This window comes from Oreochromis niloticus, linkage group LG11 (genome assembly GCF_001858045.2).
Source record: "Oreochromis niloticus isolate F11D_XX linkage group LG11, O_niloticus_UMD_NMBU, whole genome shotgun sequence".
In the NCBI taxonomy this organism is placed as follows: domain Eukaryota; kingdom Metazoa; phylum Chordata; class Actinopteri; order Cichliformes; family Cichlidae; genus Oreochromis; species Oreochromis niloticus.
This window is the reverse complement of record NC_031976.2, coordinates 4,641,434-4,667,668: the sequence shown is the minus strand read 5'-3', so window position 1 is coordinate 4,667,668 and position 26,235 is coordinate 4,641,434. Positions and strand designations below refer to the sequence as shown.

Genomic DNA, 26,235 nt, shown 5'->3' with positions numbered 1-26,235 from the left:
ACAGGTTATACAAAATGGATGCATTAAATGTGTACTCTTTAATGGGTCACTGCCTTAATTTTCAGTGCTCTTTTTCTAGACATCAGGATCAGTGAAAAACAGGAAACGCTTACAGCACCTGGTATTCCCAGATCCAAATACTAACCATATGTATCATAAACCTTATGCTAAACTGTTAAAAGCTGCTGCCTGTCACACAGCAATTTATGGATTCAAATGATAAATCTGGTAGCCACTGCTCCTGTTGCAGAGCTCTTTACTTAAGTGTAAATAAACACTGAACTTTCCAACTATTTTTGAGTCTGATTTGTGAGTTTGTGCAAGAACGTATAACAAGGAGGAAATAGGCCTATGAGCTGGAGGAGCAAAACTGAATAATTTATATGTTAAATTTAGCTCTGCTGTATTTGCTCAGCATTTATGTAGCTACCATAGAGCACAACACAATGGGATATGAATTACTTAACTGCATCTTGTTGCACATACACTCTGAATGTCTTACAGTTTTTATGTTTTTATACGTATGTCTTTTGATTTTGTTATTTTTCACTGTACACATTTCAACATGGAAAATGCGCCTTCTTTGAGTGGAATACTTCTGACTGAGCGAGCAAAAAATAAAAACTCCAACTGAATAATGAAAGTCACTAAGCACCTGTGAGGGGAAGCTGGATGTTCAGTGAATCATTGAGACAGATAACATGCCTTAATGGCAGATCAGGTATAGGTACACTGTGTGATAGAGCAAAAATAGAGAGAAAAGGTTTAAAAATCACAATTTTCAACTAATAGAAATACTGAATAAGACAAGAGAAACGATTCGGAGTAAAGGCCTAAACATAGATCTGATTGTCTGACACTAGGTGTCAGTGCACACCTTTTACTGACAAGACCAAACACCAGAGACAGGGAATATTTCCGAAAATAAGGTTTGTGTTAAAGTCTTGCAGTATGGAACCCAATTATTTCAGGTTGATTATCACTTTTGACATTTATCTTTTTTAAAAATCACGGAAGAAGTAAAGTACTTCCTACTTTCTCATAGTACACGGTTTTTGAACTTTCAGGGAAAAGTGTCATTATTATTATTATTATTATTATTGTAATTAGTATCATTATCGTTATTTTTGTTGTTGTTAATAAGAAGAAGTGTGCAATTTCATCTGCAGTATTTGTCTACAATTTTTGTGTTGTTCAGCAACCTTTTCCAATCAAGACCGTTTGACGTCAGAGTTGAACGCGGTTGATGATGCTGATATGCTACCTTCAAGTACTCCTCGAAAGAACCTGTATTCAGTCTGCTAGACTGTGAATATATACAATTTGCTGATGCCTGTCCAAATGACTAGAACCTTACTAGTGTCAGTTAGCAATAATAACAAAAGAGATCAAAAACAATTAGTGTCTATACTGTAGGTTACATGAAAAAAAAATGCTACCTTGTTAATGCATTTTAATTTTTTTTATGGTTTTGTAGTTGATCGTGATCCATATCTATTCAAGAAAGGAAATACGTTTTATACCTTGTGTATATTGCTTAAAGCAATTCTGTGATAAGTGTGACGGTGTGACATTTTTTGACACTTTCAGCACGCGAAGGCAGCATCACAGCCCTGCCGCCTCGGCTGGGAGGATACTACCATTCCGATTAGGGCAGCTGTTGCCAACGATGCAATGCCTACTTCATGGAATGAACGCTGGGCATAGGCACCGTGTAGTGCCGTGGTCTTCTTGAAGAGGCTGCACCGTCCTTGTCTTTTGTGATTATTCGCCACAAAAAAACAGCCCCGGAGCGCTTAAGGTACCCGGTGAAGACTTGGACTCGCGGGTTTATGGTTAGCGGAGAGAAGCTGGAGCGGTGAGCTGAGTGAACCGTAGTAACTTTAGCTTGCTATATGCTACATGCTAACTAAGGCTAGCTGGGTGGCATTGAAAGAAAGACCTGTTCACCTGAGTGACCAAAGCGAAAAATGAGTTTGTGTTGAGAATTCTGTAGGGTGGGCTGGTGACGTTCCGTTGTTTAAAAGTGATTAACGTGAGTCATTCGGTAAGCTAACATAGGATCAATCAATGAACAACGAGCTAGCCCCCTCCCCCGGGTGGGAGCTAACGTTAGTTGGTTGTGCTACCTCCGGGCCCGTTACACAGCTGAGTTACGAACTTAAACTCTGCCGTTGTTGTAAGAAGTATTTTTAAACATTTAATGTATGTATACATGTTAGGAAAGTGCAATTTTTATCAGTACGAGGCAACGAGTTGGGATGCATTAGCTGTTGCAGCAGTTAGCAGCCACCCTGTCAAAACAAGCCCAACGCCTCCTCACTGCGTTCAGAAAGCTGAATGGTTAAACATACCGGGTTTTGCGCTAACATATTTATGTTCAGTACGCTTAGCTGAACTCAGTTAATTCTATCATGTAGCCAAGCCTATTCTGTATAACGCTGTTTAAAGAAACAGGCAGATGCATTTAGGCTAGACTGTCATGTCACCACAATGGAAAAAGGTGCTTCCTTTTTTTTTTTTTTTTACATCAGCTTTTCTCATGACAGGTAATTAATGCATTTTGCTTGTTTGTGTCTTCTGTGCGTTAGGAAGCTGGAGCCATGGGTTTAACATTAAGCCTTTGATGAATTGAAATAAGCTGGACCCTCTTGACTCATCCAACCCGCTCCTGCCCATAGCGGGGGCTCCCCTTTCCTCCTCACCTTCCAGAGTTATGGCAGGCTTCAAGCGTGGCTACGATGGCAAGATCGCCGGCCTGTACGACCTGGACAAGACCCTGGGCCGTGGCCACTTCGCTGTAGTCAAGCTGGCACGCCATGTCTTCACTGGGGAGAAAGTGGCGGTGAAGGTGATTGACAAGACTAAGCTAGACACAGTGGCGACGGGCCACCTTTTCCAGGAGGTCCGCTGCATGAAGCTGGTGCAGCACCCCAACATTGTGCGCCTGTATGAAGTGATAGATACGCAGACGAAGCTTTATCTCATCCTGGAGCTTGGAGATGGAGGCGATATGTTTGACTACATCATGAAGCATGAGGAGGGCTTGAACGAAGAGTTGGCTAAGAAATATTTTGCCCAAATTGTCCATGCTATCTCCTACTGTCATCGGCTGCACGTGGTGCACAGGGACCTGAAACCCGAGAACGTGGTGTTCTTTGAAAAACAAGGGTTGGTCAAGCTCACTGACTTTGGATTCAGTAACAAGTTTCAGCCAGGAAAAAAGCTGACCACCAGCTGTGGATCTTTGGCGTACTCAGCTCCTGAAATACTACTGGGTGATGAGTATGATGCTCCGGCTGTAGGTATGCAAAAGATGTTTGGCTGATGAATGATGCTAAAGAAATGAAATGAGTCACACAGCTAATTAGAACATTGTATTGGTGAGTTGCAGAGGTGTGTACTAGACAGGATGTGAATGTTGATGCAGTGCATTTTTAAAAGTGTAATGCACACATTAAGGTTGAGCAGTCATTTTATCTTCCACTGAGGAGGACCAGGCCTATTGCCTTGAGCACTAGTTTACTATCTAGTCCACTTTATTAACTGCCCTAGCTTTTCCAAAAAAGGAAAGAAAACAAAAAACATCTTTCAGAAAACAGGCTTTTGGAATCAAACTGCACAGAACGTCTTTATCAAAGTCATGTAAATAGCCAGTTTTAGCACACACAGCGGTGTGATGGGTGGCAGTGTAGCTAGCACCTGTTTCACACAGTTTTGTCTCACCCTGCTGTAACACATCGACACTTAGTCTTTATACGGAGCCTGAGCACGTGTTCGCTGTTGTTGTAAGATTTAACTCAACAGTCATGAGCCCTGGGACTGTGTAATAGAACTTGTTTTAAATACCAAGGTGTGTGTTCCAGCACTGTGCTGCTGGACACGGATCATTTTGAGAGCTGCCGTAGGGCTACAAGGTCAGCCCAACTACCGTTGATGTCTGTGAGTGTCCCATTGCACTGAATTAACTGTCTCATCGATTTTCCTGTGAGGACTGACAGTGCAGACAGACAGATTGCGTGTCCTTCCATGACATAATTATGATATTTGTCATATCAGATGGCTTTGCTGAGACTAAAACCATGGGACTACTGTAAGTCCATCTCCTGAATTGGATAACGAGATGTACTCTGTTAAGCTTGTTTTTCAGACGGTGTGGGTGTGCATGCAGTCTTAATCCTAAAGGAGTGTGAAATCGGTCTCATGATTATTTATGCATGTAGCAAGGGCTCTCAAAGGTGTTCCTTCAAGGGCAGTCAGCTAGATGTTAATTTGCTTTTTCTTTTTCAAATGGAGTTCGTTCTCACAAACTTGAGAGGTGCAGTTGAGGCAATGAGGAAGCTGCGGTTACTTTCTCATTGAGCCGTACACACCCACGCAATCACAAACATGCTCACTTATCCTAAGACTTTGATATTGTACGCGTGACTGGACAGCGTTGTACCCTGTGCTCTGTGAACAGTTTCTGACTGCTTGACTGCAGGGGATATCTGAATAAGTGGCAGGCTTCATGTTATCTCTTGCTGCTTTTGGTGGCAAGCAACAAACATGCATTATCCATCAAAGTAAAGAGAAGACCATTTTCTTTTTTCTTGTTATGCACTCCCTCTGAAGAATGAATTAAGGTATAAACTAACAATGTGGGCCCCCCAAATTGTGGTATGAACCAAAACCATTGTTCGGGAGAAATTGTTACAACCCCAGTAGTAACCAGTCTGGAATGTTTATCAGTTTCATGGAGTCCTCAGTAGCATCCCTACAATTATAGTATTCAGATTAGTCCACACGCCGCTCACCTCACTGTTGAGCTGCATAGTGGGCCAGTCTGTGCTTTCTTCCATCTGGTTGCTGTGTGAGATATACTTACTGGCACTCATAGTAATTGCATACGTACTACTTGTTCCTGTGTTATCTAGCAGCAGCTCTCTCCAGTTGTTGGGTTGATGGTTATTCTGTGGTGGTTTGTTGTTGTTGTTTTGTTGTTGCTTTTTTTGTTTGTGTTTGTTTTGTTTTTTGGTGTGGCCTTTGGATCCTGTGGTCAGAGCCATTAGCCACATGGATTGTTGTGCTCTAAAATAGTGGAATGAGGAGAAAGTACTTATTGTTTGCACATGTGTAGGCAAGGCCTCTGAAAGGTTTACTTAGTATTCTAGTGGGTGTCCCTAAGAGAGCAGAGTCCTGTTCATCTCCTTGCATAGAACCTAAATCATATTAGATCGTGTTTGTTATGTATAATTTCATAGATTAAAAATGATAGTCTGTATATAGTCTCAGTCCAGGCAGTGTATTTCAGTCACTACCACTTGGTCGTTTCATTACAGGGTATTGTTTCTTACTGTTATGGTCCGACTGATGGCGGATAGGTTAAACTTTGTACTAAGAGGTTCAGCATTTTGTGCTCTTGGCACTCTTTAGCTGATGAAAAGCCCTTAACCTACGAAAGCCTTCCTGGCTACAAGCAGCCATTGATGAACCTTATCAACATTTTTACTGGTGACTGTGTGCGCACGTGTGCACAGTAGAGCTGTTTTGCTGGCTTTGGTTCCATCGCTAAAGCTTCAGGACTGTGTCTACAGAGAGCAGCCAGAGGGGCTCTTAATTGCAGTCCTGGTTACTGTTGCCCACTGCCAGTAGATGGGAAGGACAGTTAATCCATGCTATTGTTTGGACTGGGCCAGGAGAGGATGAGAAAGAAGCAGAATGCAGCTATTTATGCAGTCCTGTGTTGACACAGACTGACTGGCTTTGACTAGAACTCATTCAGTTTGTTCCCACCACTGGCCCCAGGACCAGTTTTTCTCATTATGTTCACCATTTTCCACTGAGAAAAAGGATTTTCACTTCTTTTTGCTCAGGATCGATATAAGCTTGGAATGGAAATGACTAAATGAAAAAAAATAAATAAATAAATAGTGACTCCACACATCCAGTAGAGAGACATGGCCAAGATGGGTTCTAACAAACAAATGTCTTAACTGCAATTCCTCTAGACAGAACTGTTATTTTCTTACTTAATGTGTGAAAGCACACTCCCCCTTATAAAGCTAGTCCTTTTAAGTCATTGTTAAAGATGTGTTAAAGAGCTTGGTTACACAGAACCTTCTTTGGCTGCCTCCGTGCTTTTGTTTTATTAGCATCATTGTTGAGCCAGTGGAAGAAAAAGGCATCATTTACAGCAAATGTTTTCTGGTTTTTATTAATGATTGTGTTTTCGCTCTGTGCTGGTTTGAGTCTCAGTCAATTTGTCATATCTCCACTTGGGGCTTGTTTCATGTCTTTGAACCCCCTTTATTGAAACTAAAGCCTGGTTTATTGCTGTAGCACAGAGCATGCTTTTCTTTAACATAACCACTAAATAGGAGACTGAAGGAGCTGTGTCCCCCTCCTGATTGGCAGATGATTTTGCAAATCAGACAGAAGATTTTCTTTGTCGCTGGATTTGGATTTTACATTAAAAAAATCTACACTGTTGATTAAAACAGGGAATTTAGGAGAATGACATTTCTTCACTTTCCATTTTGTCTTTGTAGTTTATTTGCTCTGTGCCTGCATCATTTGGTAACCAGCTGGATAGAAACATGCTTCTCAATTCCACACATAAAACACACAAAGTAGTACAACAGTTTCACAGTCCCTTGGACGTGTCAGTGTTTCACAACTTATGCCTCTTTTGCTCTAGTACCTACTCGACTCCACTTGACTCTACTTGGTTTCCGTTGTTTTCCATTTCCATTATTGAGTACCACCTCAATGTGCATGGGGCTGTTGTAGCAACGTGTCTGAACATCTGGGACGTCATTTGTTTACAATGCAAACACCACACAACAATGGCCGTAGCAAAGGAATAACAATCTTCTGTAATTATATACAGATTCAAGTCCTACTCATGCATATATGCTTCAAATGTGAAGGTCTACATTGTTTATTTTGGGGCAGTAAACAGTGTAGCATGCAGCAAACTTATGAGATTGCTAAAATGGCACAGTTTGTAGCAATCTTAAGAATGTTTCCAAAGATGCTGTGAAATTTGTATCCATTTGTCATGAATTTTGGAAGAAAAGAACATTTGTGATGGTCGATGTTGATACACAATGTGTAATTGTGTTAAACACATTTTGGGTTGGGCTGTTATACCTATATGACGTATTCCTTTTTTCAAAAGGTTCTCTTTGCGTTGCCAGACCTGAACTTGCATCAGTTAAGGTCTCTTCCTTAAATGTAATCACACTGTCTGAAGACTTTATTGTATTTGGTTTAACAACACCATTGCATTTGTACTTTGTCCGTTGATATGCAAAATCTTTACATGTGATATCTAGTCTCTTAATCTTAGTCTCTCCTCCTTATTACAAAAACAAGATAAAGACAGAAATTTATCATCTGCTCCATTGAAATGCCAACTGAAATGCCTGTTTGTGTGATATGTGGAAGTTGGTAGTACTTCGTAGCCACCGCAACATGATATTAACAGTATCATTAGATGCATACTGCATTTGAGAATGTTTTTTGGTTGTATGAGAACTTGTGCATTTTAAGGTTTCTCTTTACTCCTGCTTTCTTTAGCCTCTTGCACCCTTCACATTGATTCAAAAGCATGCTATTGCAGTAGAAGTCAGGGAAACCTGACCTGTTAGTGTGTGTGTGTGTGTGTGTGTGTGTAAAAGAGTGATTTATAAATCTAAGGGGGATGCAGGCCTACTTAGCAATGGTGTCTGTGTGAGCAAATGGTCAGCTGTCAGTCAGTTATGGTGGGGATTAGTCAAAGCTATCTAGGCTTCCAAGGGAGACTCATGTAAATGAATGGGGTGACAGGTGGCAAAGGCTGTGCATTGCATAAAGTCTCAAGACACGAAGACACTCTGAGTCAAAGGTTCCACTGTTGGGCTGGATGTCATGGTGAATAACCATGTTGCCAACAATTTAAAAGTCCCCTACTGGACACAAAGCACAAGGCCTTTCTTTTTCATGTGACTGTATTTATTTTTTGTTTTGATCAAAAGAAATTTTTCTTTTATTTTGGCGGTACTATCTTTTGTGGTCTGTTTTAACTTATTAACATTCACAGCGTGACTAGCAACGTGTCTACTGCTAGGGGTAGGATTTGAGGCAAATTATCTGAAACTAGAAGAAATTATAATTCAAATGAAATAATGTAATGATGGCTTATATGTTTCGGCATTATTTTTTTTCCCTGCTTAAACCTTTTCCTTTGGGTGTTCTAAACTGTAAAAGTGTAAATTCTTTAAAAGGGGTCAGTCCAAACACTAACCCTCAACCATCAATGACTGGTGGATGTTGTCAGGTTACTTAAAATACTTATATGTTTGATCTTTTGTCACCCAATTGATGTCAGTGTCGGTAGGTTTGTCCTACTGAAATATTTCAGCAGCTGCTGTGTTGCCATAATCTAGACATTCTGATCCCCAGAGGATAAATTTGTCTACCTTTTTTCTAAAGCCATCTTAGGAATTAGCTTTATGGTTTGATGTAAACTGTACCAGTACCTGGGTTGATAAACTGCTTGGTAGACATGCCTGAGTATTCTGACACCACTGCTGTAATGCGGTTGCCACGGCAGCCCTGCAGTGAACGTAGCTTTAGCAAAAATGTGCAAATCTAAGTTGAAAGTTATAGAACTGCAACAAGACATTGGCTTACTTTCTTCAAGGCCTGTGTGCTTTTTAGGCACTGAATGCACAGTTGGGACTTGTCACTCTAACTGCCTTTAGTTTTTAGGACTTGAGTTGAAAATTGCGATATGGCTGAGAGGGTGGGATTGACACTATGGGTTTCTGCCTGACAGGGCCCTAACTACTCTGCGCTTTCTTTTGTTTCGGCTTTTTTATTGTAGAGGCTGCAGAATGACATGTTCAAAAGCACTAAGCAGTGTATGAGAGGTGAACTTGTTGCATGCAGTGAGACCTGTGCAGCTGCCACTACTTTGTATAAGTGAAATAATGAATTGTACACACAAAGCCAGATGGATGGATAGCTGTTTGTGTTTACAAAGGCTATAGCCTTTTTGAGAGAATGTAATAGTTGCTCTACAGTGAAAAAAACAGGACCCTTTATGTTTTTCACTGGATGTACTAACAGGGAAAATACCTCATTTTCTGTTTGCCTTATGTGTTGCTTACTTTGATATAGTGGAGCAGGCAAGTCTTTGTTTGTATGAAGGCTATAGTTTAGATTTCAGGCTCAAATAAAAAGTAATGACAAAAGTGAAAACTCCAGAAAATATACCCCCTCCCCCAGTGGGTTGGATTGGATCCTTTGGCGGGCCTTTTCTGGCTCAGGGGTTCTGTGTTTGAAATCTCTGCTTTACAGCATAGTCAGTGATTTAACAGCTAGAGGCAGAGATGAGCGGCACAAACCAGACCAGGCTCTGCATCGGTGTCTGTTTTCTACTTCGCTTTGAGATGTTGCCATTTTCTTCTTACTTGGGCCATCCTCTGTACCTCTGTCAGCTCCTCCTCTCCCACCCACCTCCTGGAGAACAGTCATGCAGCAGGCAGAGCTGGCAGATGTCTGCTCTGCTTTCGATTCAACAGGTCTGCTATTAATACACACACTGAGAGGGACAGTGACTGTTTGGCTGACTTATCCAAAAGTTCACATCCTAGATAGAGCAGCAAGAGTGTATTGCATCTGGCCAGCACTTGGTGAGCTAGTTAAACAGTGAAACAGTCAGCTGTGTTCACATTTGTTGTCAGTATATCTTTCCACTGCCAGCTGACACCCAATCTGCTGTTGTTTTCTTAAGAACAAACTAAATAACGAGTTAGATGTGGCTATATTTTTAAGAAGATAGATCGGAGGAGACAAAGAAAGGAAATTATGTTAGCCTTAGATCTAACCATAGATGTACCTCTTAGATTAACCATTATCACTGTAGGATTCCACTTTAAAAAGAGCAGAGAGCAGGCATTGAAAGGGGTGATTAAGTGTAATTATGCCTTTCAGTCATCCATGACAAAATGGAGGTGAGTGCTGTTGTGTGCATTGAGGCCTATCATTCCAAATCATTGCAGGCCACTGTGTAGCCTGCTGGCTGCTTGACACCCTAATTGACTAGTTGATATGTAGAGTAACACGTTTGTGGGTTAACTTTCAGGCAAGCTAGTTAGCTTGAATTTTGGTTTTACTTCAGAGCTGTAAATTTCTGAAATTATATAAAGGGGACCAAAAGTATTTTCTCCTATGCAGAATTACTGGAATGGTTTCTAAAGTTCTGAATATATTGATGAATTGTTACACTTTTTTCATCAAGTAATTTTTTTTGCTTCAGATGTCTAGACAACTAGACATCTGGTAAAGAATTCAGCTGTTTCAGGTTGTGAGAGTCTCAGTTATTTATCCTTTTCATGTATTTGACTAAGAGTACAGTGGCACCAAGCCACTTAACAACTTCAGTAACATTGTGGACTGTGGACTGTGTAAACGTAATCTGATGTCAACTTAAAGGTTCAATTTGAAACAGTTTTTTTTCCTCCTCTTGGATCTATATGACATCAAAAGTATGGCCATCACAAGCACACACCTCACTGTGTGCAGCCCTACCCATCTGCTCTTTACACTTGGTGTTTATAAGGAGTAGCCAGTCAGAGAAAAGTTACCTTAAGAGGAGAGGAGCTGGCTGATGCCAGAATGAAGGGGTGCACCAAGATTCAATAAATGATACGTCAGATCATGGTTCAGAATCAAGCCAACTACTCTTAATAGGTAGAATAAAAATGTTTAATTATTATTATTATTATTATTATTATTATATTATTATTATTTTTAGCTTAAAATTAACGTAATGGGCCAGCTGTGAGTTGGAAGGAAGGTTTTACATACAGGTTTAGTGCTTTTGACCTTGTACACCACAGATTTCTGAAATTAAGAGGAAATCACAAAAGGCAACTAAATTGACACATCACTGTATTTTACTTAGCTAGAATCAAGGACATGAGTTAAGACTTATTTGTTTTCCTCTTCCAGCACAGTCACATTTAACCCTTGTAACACTGAGACGCTGCTTTGCACTTTCAGCCCGAAAATATGCACATGATGCATAAGTCTGCATAGTAATTTAGCTGTAATTTAGCTTTACAGTTTTGTCAACATTGTCATTATTGTGAAGTCAAGGACTTAATCATTTGACTGTTATTAAGAAAACCTTCAAACCCTCAAACCAGTTATTACAGCATTTCTCAGCCTTGATGTGGTTCAGTTCCTCCTACTAGTTCTCTGGCTGCTGTCATTTCAAGCTGCTTTGTGGTTCATCAGAGTAAAAGGCTGAACGAGAGGAAGAGATGCCAAGAGACACAATTTCACAACCATTAATTAAAGCATCATGACTGTAATACAGAGAGGAGGAGGAGATTGTACTAGGGCTGCTCGATTATGGCAAAAATGATAATCACGATTATTTTCACTGAAATTGAGATCTCGATTATTTGACGATATTTATTTAACAATAACAATGTATTGAATAATGGCTTTAAAGATGTCAAAAAATAATATAAAATAGTGTGCAAATACTGATAACAGTGCAAATGTTTGCAATATAAAAAATAAATGAAAAATGTAAACATCTATGTTTAGTGAACTTCAAAATACTGCATAATACTGGTTGTTCACTGTGTTAATTGAGCAGTGGTCTTTGGCGAGTGAAAACGTTACCGTGTTTGTTATCTCCTTGTGTCTCTGGGAGCTGGTGGGATATTTATTCGCGTTGTACAGGGTAGCGTGAATGGAGGTCTGTGAGGATGAAGCAGGTGTTGTCAAGAGTTTTTCTCTATGTTCCTTCATTGTTTGATCGTATGTCACTTTGTGAGCGGTCTTCAAATGATTGAATAAATTTGTAGTGTTGCTCTGTGGTGCAGCTACGACACCGTAGCAAAGTTTACACACTATGTCTACTTGATCCACGTCTGACTCCGCGAAACCATAATGTTTCCACACCACTGAAGTCGTTTTATCTCTCTTTTCAACCAACGGCATTCTTTCTTCAGCAGCCATTATCCTCTCCTCTCCAAATAACTTCTGCTTAGCTTTCCGAGCTTCCCTCGGGTCTTCTTAATTGTTGTGACGCGTGTTCGAAACGCGGAGAGGTGCGCTCGATTTGCCACACGGAGCAGCGTGAGAGTAAAGCACGAGGGAGGTGCTAATAATCGGTTCAGTCATTTTTAATGATCGTTGAAAGCCCAGATCGTAATCGAGATTAAAATTCGATTAATTGAGCAGCCCTAGATTGCACTATGACTTTTTTCTTCTTTCTCCAGTAACCAACAGAGTAGTGGATTGTGATGGATTCCACAACCAAACTGGTTGTAGCTGGAAGTTCTTGCTGAAGGTTAAGTACCTGTAGAGGCACTGTCAATGGGTTAGAAGGATTTAAAGTGACTGAAGATTGAAATTGAAGACATGTTGTAAAGGCAAGGATGATGCTGCAATTAGGGATGTATGTGTAAGTTTTTTTTCGAGATATATAAGCATGTCATGTTACTATATCCTTGCTGTAGCACTGGTATGTGTTTACATTCCCTAGTGTGCAATATTGAGACAAGCCCTGTCAAGGCATGTCTAAGACAGTGGCAAGAGCTCTGTCCCAGCTTGACACTTTAAGGCCTAAAAAGCAAGTTACTTTAACAACCTGTAACAAAGTACTTAACTAAAGATTCAAGGAACCAGTTCCTGGTGAAGCAGGAAACAACACATTTGCTTTGCCACTTGAGGTAAACACATACTGCCCAGGCTACAAAGGAAGAGATGCTACTAGCTGATGATGTTTGACCCAAGAAAAACCAAATTACTCCACCATGTGTTGCTGGAGCACTTGCACAGTGCACTCTAATGGAAATTATTGATGCATTTACATGGTGGTTGAGAAACTGGTTTAAAAACCTTGCACCCAAGATATACCAACCTACGTAGAAAAGATTTGTCAGTTTTATTATGTAACAGTGTTGTGCAGCTCCTAAAGAGTTATAGGTTTCTTACTTCAATTATTGTTAAACTAAAATGTTAAGCAGTTATATTATACTTTCACTTAAAATTTAGAGGGAAAACTCTATCTAGGCTTTGGTTATTTCACTATAACGCTGCTGCTGGCAGCTTGTTTCAATAGATTTACACTTCAAATTAGGAAGTTTGCCATCAATGACAGTAGCTTATTGGAAAAGAGTGATGGAAAATGGCCTTTATTCACTTGAACATAAACATGTGGACACTTCCAAGCTGCAAGTATAGCTGATTACAGTGCCTTAATATCTATTACCCTATTTTCCGCACTATAAAGCGCACTTAAAATCCTTTAATTTTCTCAAAAATCGACAGTGCGCCTTATGTATGAATTCTGGTTGTGCTTACTGACCTCAAACCAATTTTATATGGTACACAGCGCTTAGAAATCTGTCAAAAAATGTTTTAGTACGACTCTGGTAAGCTACGAAGCTGCAGTGCTTGATTGATTGTCGGAGTATCACGGCTACCGTAGTCAGGAGCCTGGGTCCAAAACTCCGTCTGGTTCAGGTCCCAAAGTCAAACAAACACTGCAGCATCACTGAGAGTTAAAACCGGTCTAAATTCTTTCATCTTTAATAAAATAATCAGTGTTGCTGCTTTACCAGGTGTAACAATTAAGTTTAACATCCAGGCATCAATGAAACACAATTTATTAAATTTAACAGAGTTAGAAGTTAGCAGGGAGTTGGCTCGCTAGTTTCCCTTATACATGATATACCACGTTCTGACAGAGATTACTGAAAAAAAAAATTAAAACGTACAGCTCTGATATCACTTCCAACAGAAATGAAGACAGAAAACTAAACAGCATTGAGTTTTTGTAGGGTTACTGAAGTTGGACTAGCTGGTATATAATGATGTGCTACGTTATTGCTAGCGACACAGCTATGTTAGCATAACATAAGCACAGTGAAGCTGGAGGATGAATGCGAACTTTTTTCCACTTGATAAAAGTTAACGTGAGCATTCCAATGAGAGAGATATATATATATATATATATATATATAGCACGTACAAAGGACCGTCGGACTCAAACCTGGGCCGTCCACTCTCAGCCGTACAGCGTATGGTAGTCTGCTCATCCCACTGAGCTAAACTGTTGCCCATCGTTTGCTTTTTCATGATTTTTTTTCCAGCCTAGAGTGGAATTATTAGCACATTGAGACATGTCAGGACAGGGGGGGATCAAAAAACTAGCACTGTGACAGCATTTGAATTTTTTTGTTTTATCCGCTGCTGTCCCCACCGAATTTCTTCCTTTTACCTTCACAATATAGTTATATTGCAGTTGTCAGTATCTACTTATGTTACATATTGAGAGTTCAGGAACTTTGCAGTGCAGGAAGACATGCTGGATTCAGATGCAGACATGGAGCTCTTTGAGCCTGAGACCTGCTTGAATTTTAGGATGAGCCAGCAGTGGAAAGGAGAGTGTAGTAATGGCTCTCCAGGCACTCACAAAGGATTTGTAACTGCTAAGTAGCGAGTGAGTCACCCTGCACCCCAGATGCATCTGACCCACTGATACCTGAATGTTGTAAAACCAACAAACAGTGGAAGAAGCTTGTGTGATGGAAGGAAGTTCTTTGTTTTTTGATTTGTGGGCCACCAGGTTACATAAATATTGTTCAAACATAAATAACATTAAAGACAATTGTCATTCTCCAAGCAAGTTCACTTACAGGAGTCATTTAAAGTAACGTTTTTCTAGAAATGATGACCCTGTTTGAAGTCAGGTGAATGGCAAAAAGTGACTTGAGTGTTTCTCATATGTTTGGATTCTGCGGTTTATCAGGCCTTTTGGTGTTGCTGAATTAGTCAGTGAATTCCTTCTTTTTAACATGGTGGTGGTCGGGATTTGGAGGGGGACTTGCACACTGACCCAGAAATTGCAGCATTCCTTCAAAATGCACTACTCTTTCTCTTGCTTTCTATATGTATTTTTTTTAAATTTTTATAAAAGGCATTAAATTATTTAAATAAAAATTCTAAAATGTGTCTTCACACTTACCTGGCTGGCCTGTATGTAGGAAGCACTGAACTTGAACTTGGGGGGGAGCAAGAAAAGGATACAGTGACCACATTACATTTAGGTGATGCACCGGTCTACAGTGTGGAGTTGCAGCACGTCTGTATGTGACAGAATGACATCTGTAGCAGGTCACCAGCCGTCATCTGGAGTGCTCTTTCTACTCTCTCTGCCTGTAAGTGACAGGAGCATTTATGTTGATGTGATGAGCGCACACGTGTATGAGTCTGAAGGATTGATGAGTGGGCGGGTGTGCTCTTCAGGTTGACAGCTCTGTACATGTTGGAAACCGCCTGTCTGTGAAGGTGATTGCAGAGTTTTTGTGATGTTCTACGTTTTCTTAAAACTACTGTAAAATATCTGGTGTGTGAAAAGTGTAGTTGGCTTTGGTCTAATTGGGTCACCTTTTTATGTCTTCTGACTATTTGGAGGCCAAAGGTGTCATCATTTTGTGTAGCATGGTAACCTTGGTTACATATTTAATTGTCCTTCTATGGTGGGTCAGTGGAAAAAGAATTGTTTACCACTGGTTGACAGTAAAGCAACAAAGTGACTCTCTTCAGTATCATTTAGCTGTCATTTCCAGGCTCAGTTGTTTGAACAGATCAACTCTACTCTGTCATTTCTGATTACCCAGAGTCAGCACAGCTGCCGTTTCTCTTTAATGCACAACAGTAACTCATTTGGAGTCCTGTAGTTACTCATTGAGATGCTGTACAGTTGATTTCTTTTGAACAGAATAGCTAAATTATTAGGTAAGATTAATAATGAGATTTTTAATTCAGTGGCTTGAGGACAATTAAACAAACTCCTGTCATCTGTCCGGCAACTCTGGAAATTTGAATAGTGTCACATCCCGCAGATGCCAGCAGTCTCAGATTATTCTTGAGAAGTCTGCGATGTGGTAAGATGCAGTTTCCTGCAGAAGATATTTGGCCCAGTGGTTTAGACTCTGTTAAAGTGATACTGTCCTCCCACAATACAGAAAACTGTGTGGGAACAGAAGAGACGTAGGTGCAGCTTGCTTCTCCAGATTACAGCTACATAGCTGCTGGTGCAAGGAGAGTGCAACAGATTATGTTGGAAATACTTTGAATTTTTAATTAGCTGATTATAAAGTAGGTAACACTGAATTGGTAGCTTTGTCTTAAAAAATAAATTAATTCATGTAAAAAAAATATTTTTGCATTATTAAAGCTGGAGAAAAAAGTTTTTATATAAGATGTGTGTCTCACTGAATTGGTTAGCCTCTTGTGAATATAACATAGATTTGAATGGAATCAAACAGATAATTACCGTAAAACATTAGATTGGAGCAGTATGATCCACGTTTATCACTTGGTTTTTAGTTGATTGGTTCTCATTTTCACATTACTGTTTGTGCCATCTTTGTCTTATATAAGAATAAGAATAAGAACAACTTTATTTATCCCGAGGGAAATTCTTTTGTCATGTACATGCTCAAAGCAGCAGGAGAGACAGAGGAACAGATGAAATAGATATAAGATACACAATATATACAATAAGAATAGTGTACAGTAATATACAGTAGGATAGTGCAAGACATAGTATCGGATAACTCTAACAAAGTAATATACATAACTATATCCTGGTGAATAAATAACTTAACTATCAGTGCAGGCGGTTCTAGAAAGTGACAAAGTATTGTGCAATAGAATAAAGGGAGTAGCAGCATATGATGGGGGGATGAAAACAAATATTCAATAAGTACTCTTGGGTAATATTGCACGGTCTGGGAGGGAACAGAATAACATAGGTAATAGTCTCAGGAGAATCACCTACAGAGTGAGGAAGAGTTAAACAGTCTTATTGCCACCGGTACAAAGGATTTCCTGTGGCGGTCGGTTCTGCATTTCGGGGCAATGAGTCTTTTGCTGCGTTTGCTCCGATGGTCCATCATGGGGGCGTGCATGGGGTGGGAGGGGTTGTCCATGATAGAAAGAAGCTTTTTTAGCATTCTCCTCTCAGACACCACCTCCAGGTTCTCAAGTCTGACACCCAGGACAGAACCAGCCTTTCTAATCAGTTTGTTCAGCCTGTTGGCATCAGCTGTCTTCACCCCACTTCCCCAGCACACAGCTGCAAAGAACACGACGCTCTCCAACACTGAGTGATAGAACATGGTCAGCATTTTCCTACCAACATTGAAGGACCTGAGCCGCCTCAGTAGGAAAAGCCGACTCTGCCCTTCTTTGAAGATAGCATTGGTGTTCTTGGTCCAGTCCAGTTTACAGTCCAAGTGTACCCCCAGGTACCGGTAGTCCTCAACGATCTCCACATCAGCCCCACTGATGGTGACAGGGGTAGGAGGAGGAGCCTGCTTCCTAAAGTCCATAATCAGTTCCTTTGTCTTTGTGATGTTAAGTTGTAGGTGGTTTAGCTCACACCACTCGACAAAGCTGTCCACCACACTCCTGTACTCCTCCTCCTGTCCATCCCTGATACAGCCCACGATGGCAGAGTCATCAGAGAATTTCTGCAGATGACATGACTGAGACTTGTTCCTGAAGTCAGATGTGTAGAGAGTGAAGAGGAAGGGTGATAGGACCGTCCCCTGCGGCGCCCCTGTGCTGCTCAGGATGTTATCTGAGCGGCAGCTCTTCAGTCGGACATGCTGTGGTCGACTTGTTAAATAGTCCGTAATCCAACCTACCAGTGGGGCGTCCACCTACATTTCCGTGAGCTTATTCCCCAGCAGTGATGGTCTGATCGTGTTAAAAGCACTAGAGAAGTCAAAGAACATGACCCTCACAGTGCTCCCAACAATGTCCAGGTGAGAATAAGCCTGGTCCAGCAGGTAGATGAGGGCATCCTCCACGCCGATACGAGGTTGATAAGCAAACTGCAGGGGGTCCAGCCAGGGCTCCACCAGCAGACGCAGATGTTTCAGGATGAGTCTCTCCAGCGTCTTCATGACATGTGAGGTCAGAGCCACTGGCCTGTAGTCACTGGGGGTCGACGGGTTGATCTTTTTAGGGACAGGAACCAGGCAGGATTGCTTCCAGAGTGATGGGACTCTCTGCATTTCCAGGCTCATGTTGAAGATCCGTTGTAGAACTCCAGACAGCTGGGAAGCACAGCACCTGAGGGCCCTGGGACTGACACCATCAGGGCCAGCAGCTTTGCCGGAGTGGAGTCTGCCCAATTCTTTTTTTGATGTCATCTGCTGAGAGGGACAGAGTGAGACAGTCTGAGGGGGCAAGAGAGGGGGGAGGCGAAAGGAGAAGATGGGAAGAGCTGGGTGTGGAGACAGGAGACGCAGGGCAGTCGAACCTATTGAAGTGTAGATTTAGGTTGTTAGCACTTTCGACGTCCCCATCCATCCCAACACCTCTCTTTTGTCTCAGGCCAGTGATAGCCCGCATTCCATTCCACACCTCCCTGGTGTTGTTTTCCTGCAGTTTGTTTTCCAGCCTCTGTCTGTAGGACTCTTTACCCTCTGCAATCTTGGCTTTCAGCTCCTTCTGCACCAGTTTCAGCTGATCTCTGTCACAGTTTCTGAAAGCTCTTTTTTTCTTGTTCAGGGTTGCTTTGATGTCTTTGGAAACCCAGGGCTTATTGTTGGGGAAGCACAGAATAGTTTTTTTGGGGACCACAGTGTCAACACAGAAGTTGATATAGTCTGTAACACAGCCTGTCAGATTGTCAATATTGTCCTGATTGGAATCACAAAGAACATCCCAGTCAGTTGACTCGAAGCATCCCTGCAGAGTCTCTTCCGACTCCCTTGTCCATGTTGTGACCGTTTTTGTGGCTGCAGGTTGTCTCTGAACGGCAGGTCTGTAAAGGGGCTGGAGGTAGACCAGGTTGTGATCAGCCCTGCCCAGAGGAGGGAGAGGGCTGGAGGTGTATGCCTCAGTAGCATTGGCATAAAACAGGTCCAGTGTTTTATTGTCTCTTGTTTTGCAGTCCACATACTGCTTGAATGTAGGTAGAACAGTGGAGAGGTTCGTGTGGTTAAAATCACCCGTTATAGCCACAAACGCAGAGGGACTACGATTTAGTAGGTCCGCTGTCGCAGAGCTGATGACGTCATACGCCTGCGCCGCGTTGGCATCAGGGGCGATGTAAACAATGACGATAATGGCGAGGGTAAACTCACGCGGTAGATAATATGGTCGAAGACCGACTGCTAACAGTTCGATGTGTTTGTTACACACAGCCATCCTCACCTTAACGTGACTGGGGGAACACCAGCGGTTGTTAACATAAAGAGCGAGTCCTCCTCCCCTCTATTAACACCTAATTTAGAGGGTATTCACTCCAGAGATCACAACTGATTTTTTTTTTTTTAAATTTAAACAAATTTGAGGCTTGTATGAGTTTTAGCTGTGAATGAATGCCAATTTACTATACATTTAGGATGTTCAACATTCTAATATTCCACAAGTAACCTACAAAGACATTCAGTGCAGAGTTGATGTTGCAGGATGATCTCACTGAAATGTTCTGGCATGCATATCAGTATACCAAGAACAAATTATGTCGTTTTCTGCAGAAAATCCCTCCATTTTTAGACAGTACTTTTAGTCAGAAATAGCTCCTCCCTGAGTTACACACACATTATGGTGAAACGTAAAAGTAAACGTTTACCTCCTGCAGTGCTGCTTATCAGTGATTGTGATAGTTGGGAGGGTCTGAACACTAACAGGAGACAGAAACCACCTGGAGAGTCAGACTGTCATAAGGTAGTAATAAAGCATAACAGGAGCATACTAAATTGCTCTGTGATTCAGGTAGTTTTTCAGTATTTATTGAAGCTCATTGTGACCAGTCTTAAAGGCTTCTCATGCTCTGTAACTACAAAAAAGATGCTGCACTCCTCAGAGAGGAGGAATAAAATACTACTTTGTAAGAACTTCATTTTTAGGCTAATGAAATCTCTTTTCATGCTTACTCAAATAGCCAAGCTTAAGTTTGAGAAGCATTCATAGGTAGGAAAAAAATATATGTATGCTTTGCAGCCTAGTAGCAGCAGCTGACATTTCACAAAGTTCACATCTTTCAGAGAGTAGGCCTAATTAAACAAGTTCCTGAAGCAGATATTGGGTGTTTAGACATGCTTTGACTTTGACAAGACAAATCCACATACTCTGATCAAGCACCTGAATAAACCTGAAGTGTATTTCTAAGCTCGCCAACCTCCTTATTAAATCAGTCTCGAAACACATTGGCACACGGTTTGGGAAAGACAAAAATAATGTATACTGTCATCACTGTAATGTCATAGATGGAGGGAATTAAATATCACATGTGTAAGGCTTACAAGTAGGTGTGTGTGTTTGTGGGGGTTCATGGGGGTGGGGTGTAGCTTTTCTGGCTTTTCTCTAGATCAAGCGTGTCAGTCGAGGAAGCCAACACATTAGTCTCTGTCATTAATGCTAGAATAAAAAACTCTATTGGAAACTCGCTGTCATGCACCATCTAGCAGGAGGGAGGCTAGAGAAAATCTCAAAAGTCATGACATCAAGAGTCTTTCCAGTCCGTTCCTATAAAGAGCTTGACCTTCTACACCTGTGGAGGCCAGTGTATGGAGTCAAGACTCCAACCCCCATGCCACAATACCAGAAATTTAAAATTTGGTACTGATACTACTAGAACTACACGCTTCTCGATTTAACATGAACATGCCCGCTACACACAAGCCATGGCATCCCTCTGATCCTGTGTGTGTGCCAGCACGTTGAGATCTAATTGGTACATCGAAAAGTGAGCTTCTACGCTGATGTCAGACCAAGCTGACCTTTCACCACATCCATATCCTGTTAATATTTCAGCAGAAGAGGAGACACTGCTACAGGCTGAGAGAGAACTCTTTTAGGGCGCCAGCATACTGCAGATGTGGGCACATTAAGGCCGTGATATATTTTATGGCAGAGTGCAACATCAGCCTCAGCATTTGTGATGAAGACCTCTTTGGTGCTTATAATGTAGAGGTACATATTGTTTTATCGCTTTATACTCGGGCAGCTTTTTGGTCCATTAACACGGCTGAGTTAAAATGCTTGATCTGCTTCTCTAGTAGCTGTTACACAACTCTTTTCAAATCAAACCACTGCAGGTACTTTGTAAATGGGTTTAGACGCACAGTAATTGCACTGATGCTTTTTTTTTTTTTTTTTTTTTTTTTAAGGAGAAATGTTGTTCCTGTAACACCCCATTTGTTGGGCTTTAGCAGTGGCTCAGTGATATGAATACATCACTTTTTCAGAACGAATGCCATCTGGAAGTCAGACAGGAATTATCCTCTAAAGTGCTACAAAGCCGGGGGGGCGGGTTTGGCTCAGTGGGGACTCTACTCTCATAAGACAACCTGCAACTGCCTGCTGCTGCTCTTGGAGCTGCTTCTGCATGCACACCGAGCTGGGAGAGAGCCAAGGATGGCCCCTGAAATCGAATGTGATGGATGGTATCAAAATGCATACCGCAATAATTAGACTCAGTATTCAATCAGGCAAGCTGTTTCTTCAGACAGGTCCTCTTAAAGGCACTTGGCCCTCTCTGTACGGTCATTTGGTTAGTTTAAATATACACAGCACTCCCTAGCCTAAGGCCAAATCTGGAGTGCTGATAGTAGCCCAGCAAAGCTGAGTCTAAAGATGCAACAACTCACAGCTGTCCCTTTGAGTTAAAAACATTTTAGAATCAGTTTGAGTTGTCATCTTTTTTTCCTCCAAAAGTAGTTTTTGTTGGGGATTTTTTTTTTTAAATTTTACTATCTGGCATTTTTTCTAGTGCATCATCAAGGCTCCACTCTGCCAAACCATTTGGTATTGAGGGCATCTATGTGTTTGAGCTTAATTAGAAACTTACTTAAAAATCTTCATCGTGGTAATTACTTTAGGGCTGCCAATATTTGACTAGAGATTCTGTGATGTCTCCCTCGCCTTTCAGCCTAAGTAAGTTGGCTATGTTTCTCTGCTAAGTGATGAAAATGTTACACATTATTTCCCAAAGCTTTGCATGTGATTATATGGGCATGGCAGGACATGCAGTATACATACTGTATGTGTGTAATGAACTTGGCTCAAACATCTGCCTCTATGTGTGTGCCAAACAAAGTTGAGAACATACCGTACTATACGGAGCGACAGGACAAGGTTTGTCCTAGCTCTCTGCCCGAGGCTGTTTCTCGTCCTTGACTAGTGAACCAAAGGCTGTGTGTATGTGTGCATGAATGTGTCTTTAGTTGCATAAAGTGTGTATGGACTGGTGCTTCTGCATGCTGACAGTTTGCTTTCACTCGGTGCAACTAGCAAGTGCAAATTTGTACACTTGAATAAGCATATGCATAGATGAATTAACATGACTTTGATTATGCTGTTAGCACACATGCACTGTTGCTTGAGAACATTGAACCTGAGCTTGTTTTGGGTTTCAGTGACATTTTGTTTTATGCAAGCAAACCAGAGAAAATGAGGAAAATGCAGTTTTAAACTGTCTTGCATTTATGCAGTATAGGGTGTAGTTACATAGTTATATGGGCCGGGACACTAGGGGGTGTTAATAAAATAATGTGGTTATGTTCTATTAATACCTAATAGCATACAGTAAGAGGAAATAAGACACTCAAACATGCTGATTAGAAATCTCTAGGAGAGAGGTGAAAGCGAGAGATGGCTGTTATCCCGCTTCTGCCTCCATAGTGCCAATCAGCAGCAGGAAAAGGAAAATATTTATTTATATTAGAGATATAAGAATGGATTGGTGGAGATATAAATATGGGTAAGCAGATAGTTATGGTTTGTTTGCATCATTTGGACATGGCTTGGTTTTGATTTTAATTTACTGAGGTCTTATAAAGCATTTGTTGTTCTAAAATGGTGGAATTACACTCGAAAAAACAGACTGCTATCTTTGTACAAAGTTATACAGAAGTATAAGTTGTATAACCTGTGGAGACGACAGGTGAAAAGGCCTTGGAGGAAGACTTTACACACTTCTGTCCATCACTGTTGTTTACCACACTGGCTGAGAACATCTTAGTTCCTTTAATTGTCTGCTTGTTTCCGGTCAGTGGCATCATTTCCATTGCAGTCATCTTTTGTCAGGACGTAAGAGGGTGGAGAGATCAGGGGAAAAACACGTTTGTAAAATGAGATGTCTTCCACACTGGAGAATTATTTGAAGCGATGTTAATTAGGGACGATGGCTGAACAACAGGTTTGCATGTCATTGGTTTTTAATGTATCTGTAGCGTTTTTTTGACCAATACACTATACAGATGTGTTAGATGAAAAACGCTGACACGCCACAGTCTCTGTTTAGACTTGTTTTTTTTTTTTTTCCCCCTCTCTCACATGCTTCAACTTTTCCACTTTCTGACCTTCCACCTGCACTCAGTTTTTAAATATAATTCATATCATGATGTCAAATTGATTATTGTTCTGTCATAACTAAGTTTAGTGTGATTATTCAGCCTTGGATTCAGTCTGAGATGACATATATTTTAACAATACATTAGACACATCTGTCGTAGGTAGCACACAGCTGTGGATCAGAATCGCATACAGCCATATTTGTGAGAAATTGATGTGTTAATAAATGTCCTTGTAATATTGCACCTGTTAATACCATGATAAATGTCACCTAGTTCTAAGTCTGACCTCGTGTCTTTCTCTTCCTCAGATATCTGGAGTCTCGGTGTGATACTGTTCATGTTGGTTTGTGGCCAGCCACCCTTCCAGGAAGCTAACGACAGTGAGACCCTCACCATGATCATGGACTGTAAATACACTGTACCACCTCATGTCTCCAGCACCTGCAAAGAGTAAGTAATGCACAGCATTTTTCTCCTTCACTCTGCCATTTGAAAGCTTGTGTGTGGTCCTTTTGCTTGTATACAGAGAAGGATCGATCAGAATAGGTTGATTTTCAGTATTTGCTTGTTACACTACAGGAAATTGCAGTCAGTCACTGGTTTGCTGTAAGATGGTGTACAGAGACAGTATATAGCTCAACTTGTGCCTTTTTTTTTTTCCCCTCAAATGTTTTCTCATGCCTGGGTTTGACAGTGTTCTGTTATTAAAAGCTATGGAAAATTAGAGACAGTGCATCCTGCATAATGCTCCACTGTCACATCTTTTGTCAGAAGGTAAACTGTGGGATCTCTGCTGCAGCTGGCTACTGAAATTAGGGCCATGTTCAAGGATCAGATTAAGTTCCAGTGACAAAGGTGAGTGCATATGCACGGCAACAGGAAAGCTGTGAGGTTTTGACTGCAACCCAAACCACATCAGGTTGGTGGAAATGTCATGTGCTTCCTGCATTAAGTAAAAGGTTGCATAATCATCACTAAAATGTAGCAACAAAGCAACATGGTGCTGAGAGAGTGTTAGACTTCTCTGTTAAAGCTTTGTTTTTGAAACCACACTCAGATTTGTGAACAGCTTACTTGTAAAAGGAAGAAAAATGATAATCTGTGTTTCTCCATCCAGACTAGAACAGGATCAAAGCTCGGCTCAAGGTTAAACTCTTTGGGGTATTCTAGTCCTCATTTGAAATGTTTTTTACTTTAAATCTGAATCTGATCTTTAGTTATCAGCAGTGCTTTCACATATAGAACACAGGAACTGTTCATGCCCTGCATTAACATTTGTCTTAGACTATGAAAGACAGTACATTTGACTGTCAATTGTATTTTGATGTATCAGATACAAAACAACTTTGTTTTTGTTTTTTTGTTTTTTAATTCTCCCAGCTCTTATTAGTGTCCCTGCTAATACAGCAAAAATATAAGCTATCTTCTATATAGTCTGCAGAGTAGAGGTCAGTTAATTGATTGAAACTGTCATCTGATAACTTGTGCTTTTTAAATGACTTTATCATCTCAAATTATGAACATCATCAGATTTGTTACAGCTAGCTGGCTGACCATGTCCTCCTTTAACTAAATCTAGTCTAAAAGAAATGCTAGTTTGCCAAATAATTTCACCAGTTAACTTTATTCATGATACTAACTTCTCTATAATGGCTAACAGAACTGATTGTAGGAATCAGTAAATCATGTTATGGCACAAGGCAAAAATTTATGACTAACATTATGTTCTACAGTAGTAAACGCATCATGAATATGTAGCATATATGTGTCTTTGCTTTATTATGTCTGTCACTTTTTCCATTATACTGATATTCAGCTGAATAGTATCTATGCTGCTCTACCCATTTGTCCAAAGCATGTCACACAGTACATCATAATCCTGGACAACAGTCTTCTATACATCTTGTCACTGTGTGCAATCACAAGCTGTGTGTGTTGATAGTTTAGGATGTCATCCAGTTTGAAATACCAGCCTCATATCTCATACCTGAAAATCTTACAGAGGGACTGGACTGAAACTTGCTTCTTCCTCTTCTGTCCCAGTTACCTTACATATCTGTCCATGTAACAATGTGTGTATCCCAGTTTCCCCCTCTGTCTGTGTCTGTGTGTAGTCAACATGTTGCACATCTTCTTTGGAAAAGAGCCAGCCCCATTCGGCCAGCATGGTCTACTGTTGAATACATCAACCTGTAAAAAAAAAAAGTTCTGTTAATGTGAACCAGTAAGCCGATAACATTATAAATAGGCCATATTGTCAGTGTGGAATGTAGGGCCACCCCCTAATCTATAAAAACCTGTTTTATCAGTGGTATGTCATAAAACCTAGTTATTTCACCTGCAAAGCGAAAGCAAAGTTCACATAGCATTTCATCGACTCAAAGTTGACCTCTATGCACAGTATGAGTCACACCTAATTATTCTCATCAGGAAACGGAGCAGCAATTAGTCACCAAAAACTTATAAATGCACCTTATGGTCCTTGACTGTGACTTTGGAAACTGTGACTAATTATGTGGCAGTCACTAATCCAGACTGACAGACAAGCAGCCGACGTGTCCCTTTTATAAAATTTGTATTTATAAAAAATAAAAATCTGATTTTAGCATTTTGCAACTTCATCATCACAAAAAACAGTTGAAATACACGAATGAGTTCACCCACAGTACCGCCAGTAAAAGTACAGCATGTCGAGCTAAACTGGAACAGGAGAAGAAAAAAATGCATGCTGTGAATACCATATATATTTTGGCAGAATCTCCAGAATAATGGTGCTAATCACCGCACTACCGTGCTGCCTCTGTAAAAGATAATGCAAAGGTTTAAGTGCGGCTTGATGTTGTCTTACAACACA

General features: G+C 40.8%; 2 protein-coding genes across 6 annotated transcripts in view; one reads left to right on the top strand and one right to left on the bottom strand.

The window, feature by feature from the left end:
• Positions 1–1,584: 1,584 nt before the first annotated feature.
• Positions 1,585–26,235, top strand: part of snrka (SNF related kinase a) — a 70,406-nt gene continuing 45,755 nt past the window's right edge. For 2 of the 4 annotated variants that reach the window (XR_002063780.2, XM_013266541.3), the window contains exons 1-3: positions 1,585–1,858; positions 2,592–3,305; positions 23,690–23,831. Coding sequence is in view for 3 of the 4 variants with exons in the window: in XM_013266541.3 (XP_013121995.2) it covers positions 2,717–3,305; positions 23,690–23,831 (731 nt within the window). In the remaining variant the exon portion in view is untranslated. Of the gene's footprint in view, positions 1,859–1,884; positions 2,504–2,591; positions 3,306–23,689; positions 23,832–26,235 lie in introns of those variants that run through there. The other 2 variants (XM_013266542.3, XM_013266543.3) reach the window with 2 other exon arrangements.
• ano10a (anoctamin 10a) overlaps positions 25,410–26,235 on the bottom strand; it is an 85,642-nt gene continuing 84,816 nt past the window's right edge. For both annotated transcript variants that reach the window (XM_025911152.1, XM_025911153.1), the window contains one exon: positions 25,410–25,571. In XM_025911152.1, the coding sequence (XP_025766937.1) occupies positions 25,425–25,571 (147 nt within the window). In that variant the 3' untranslated portion in view covers positions 25,410–25,424. The remainder of the gene's footprint in view (positions 25,572–26,235) is intronic.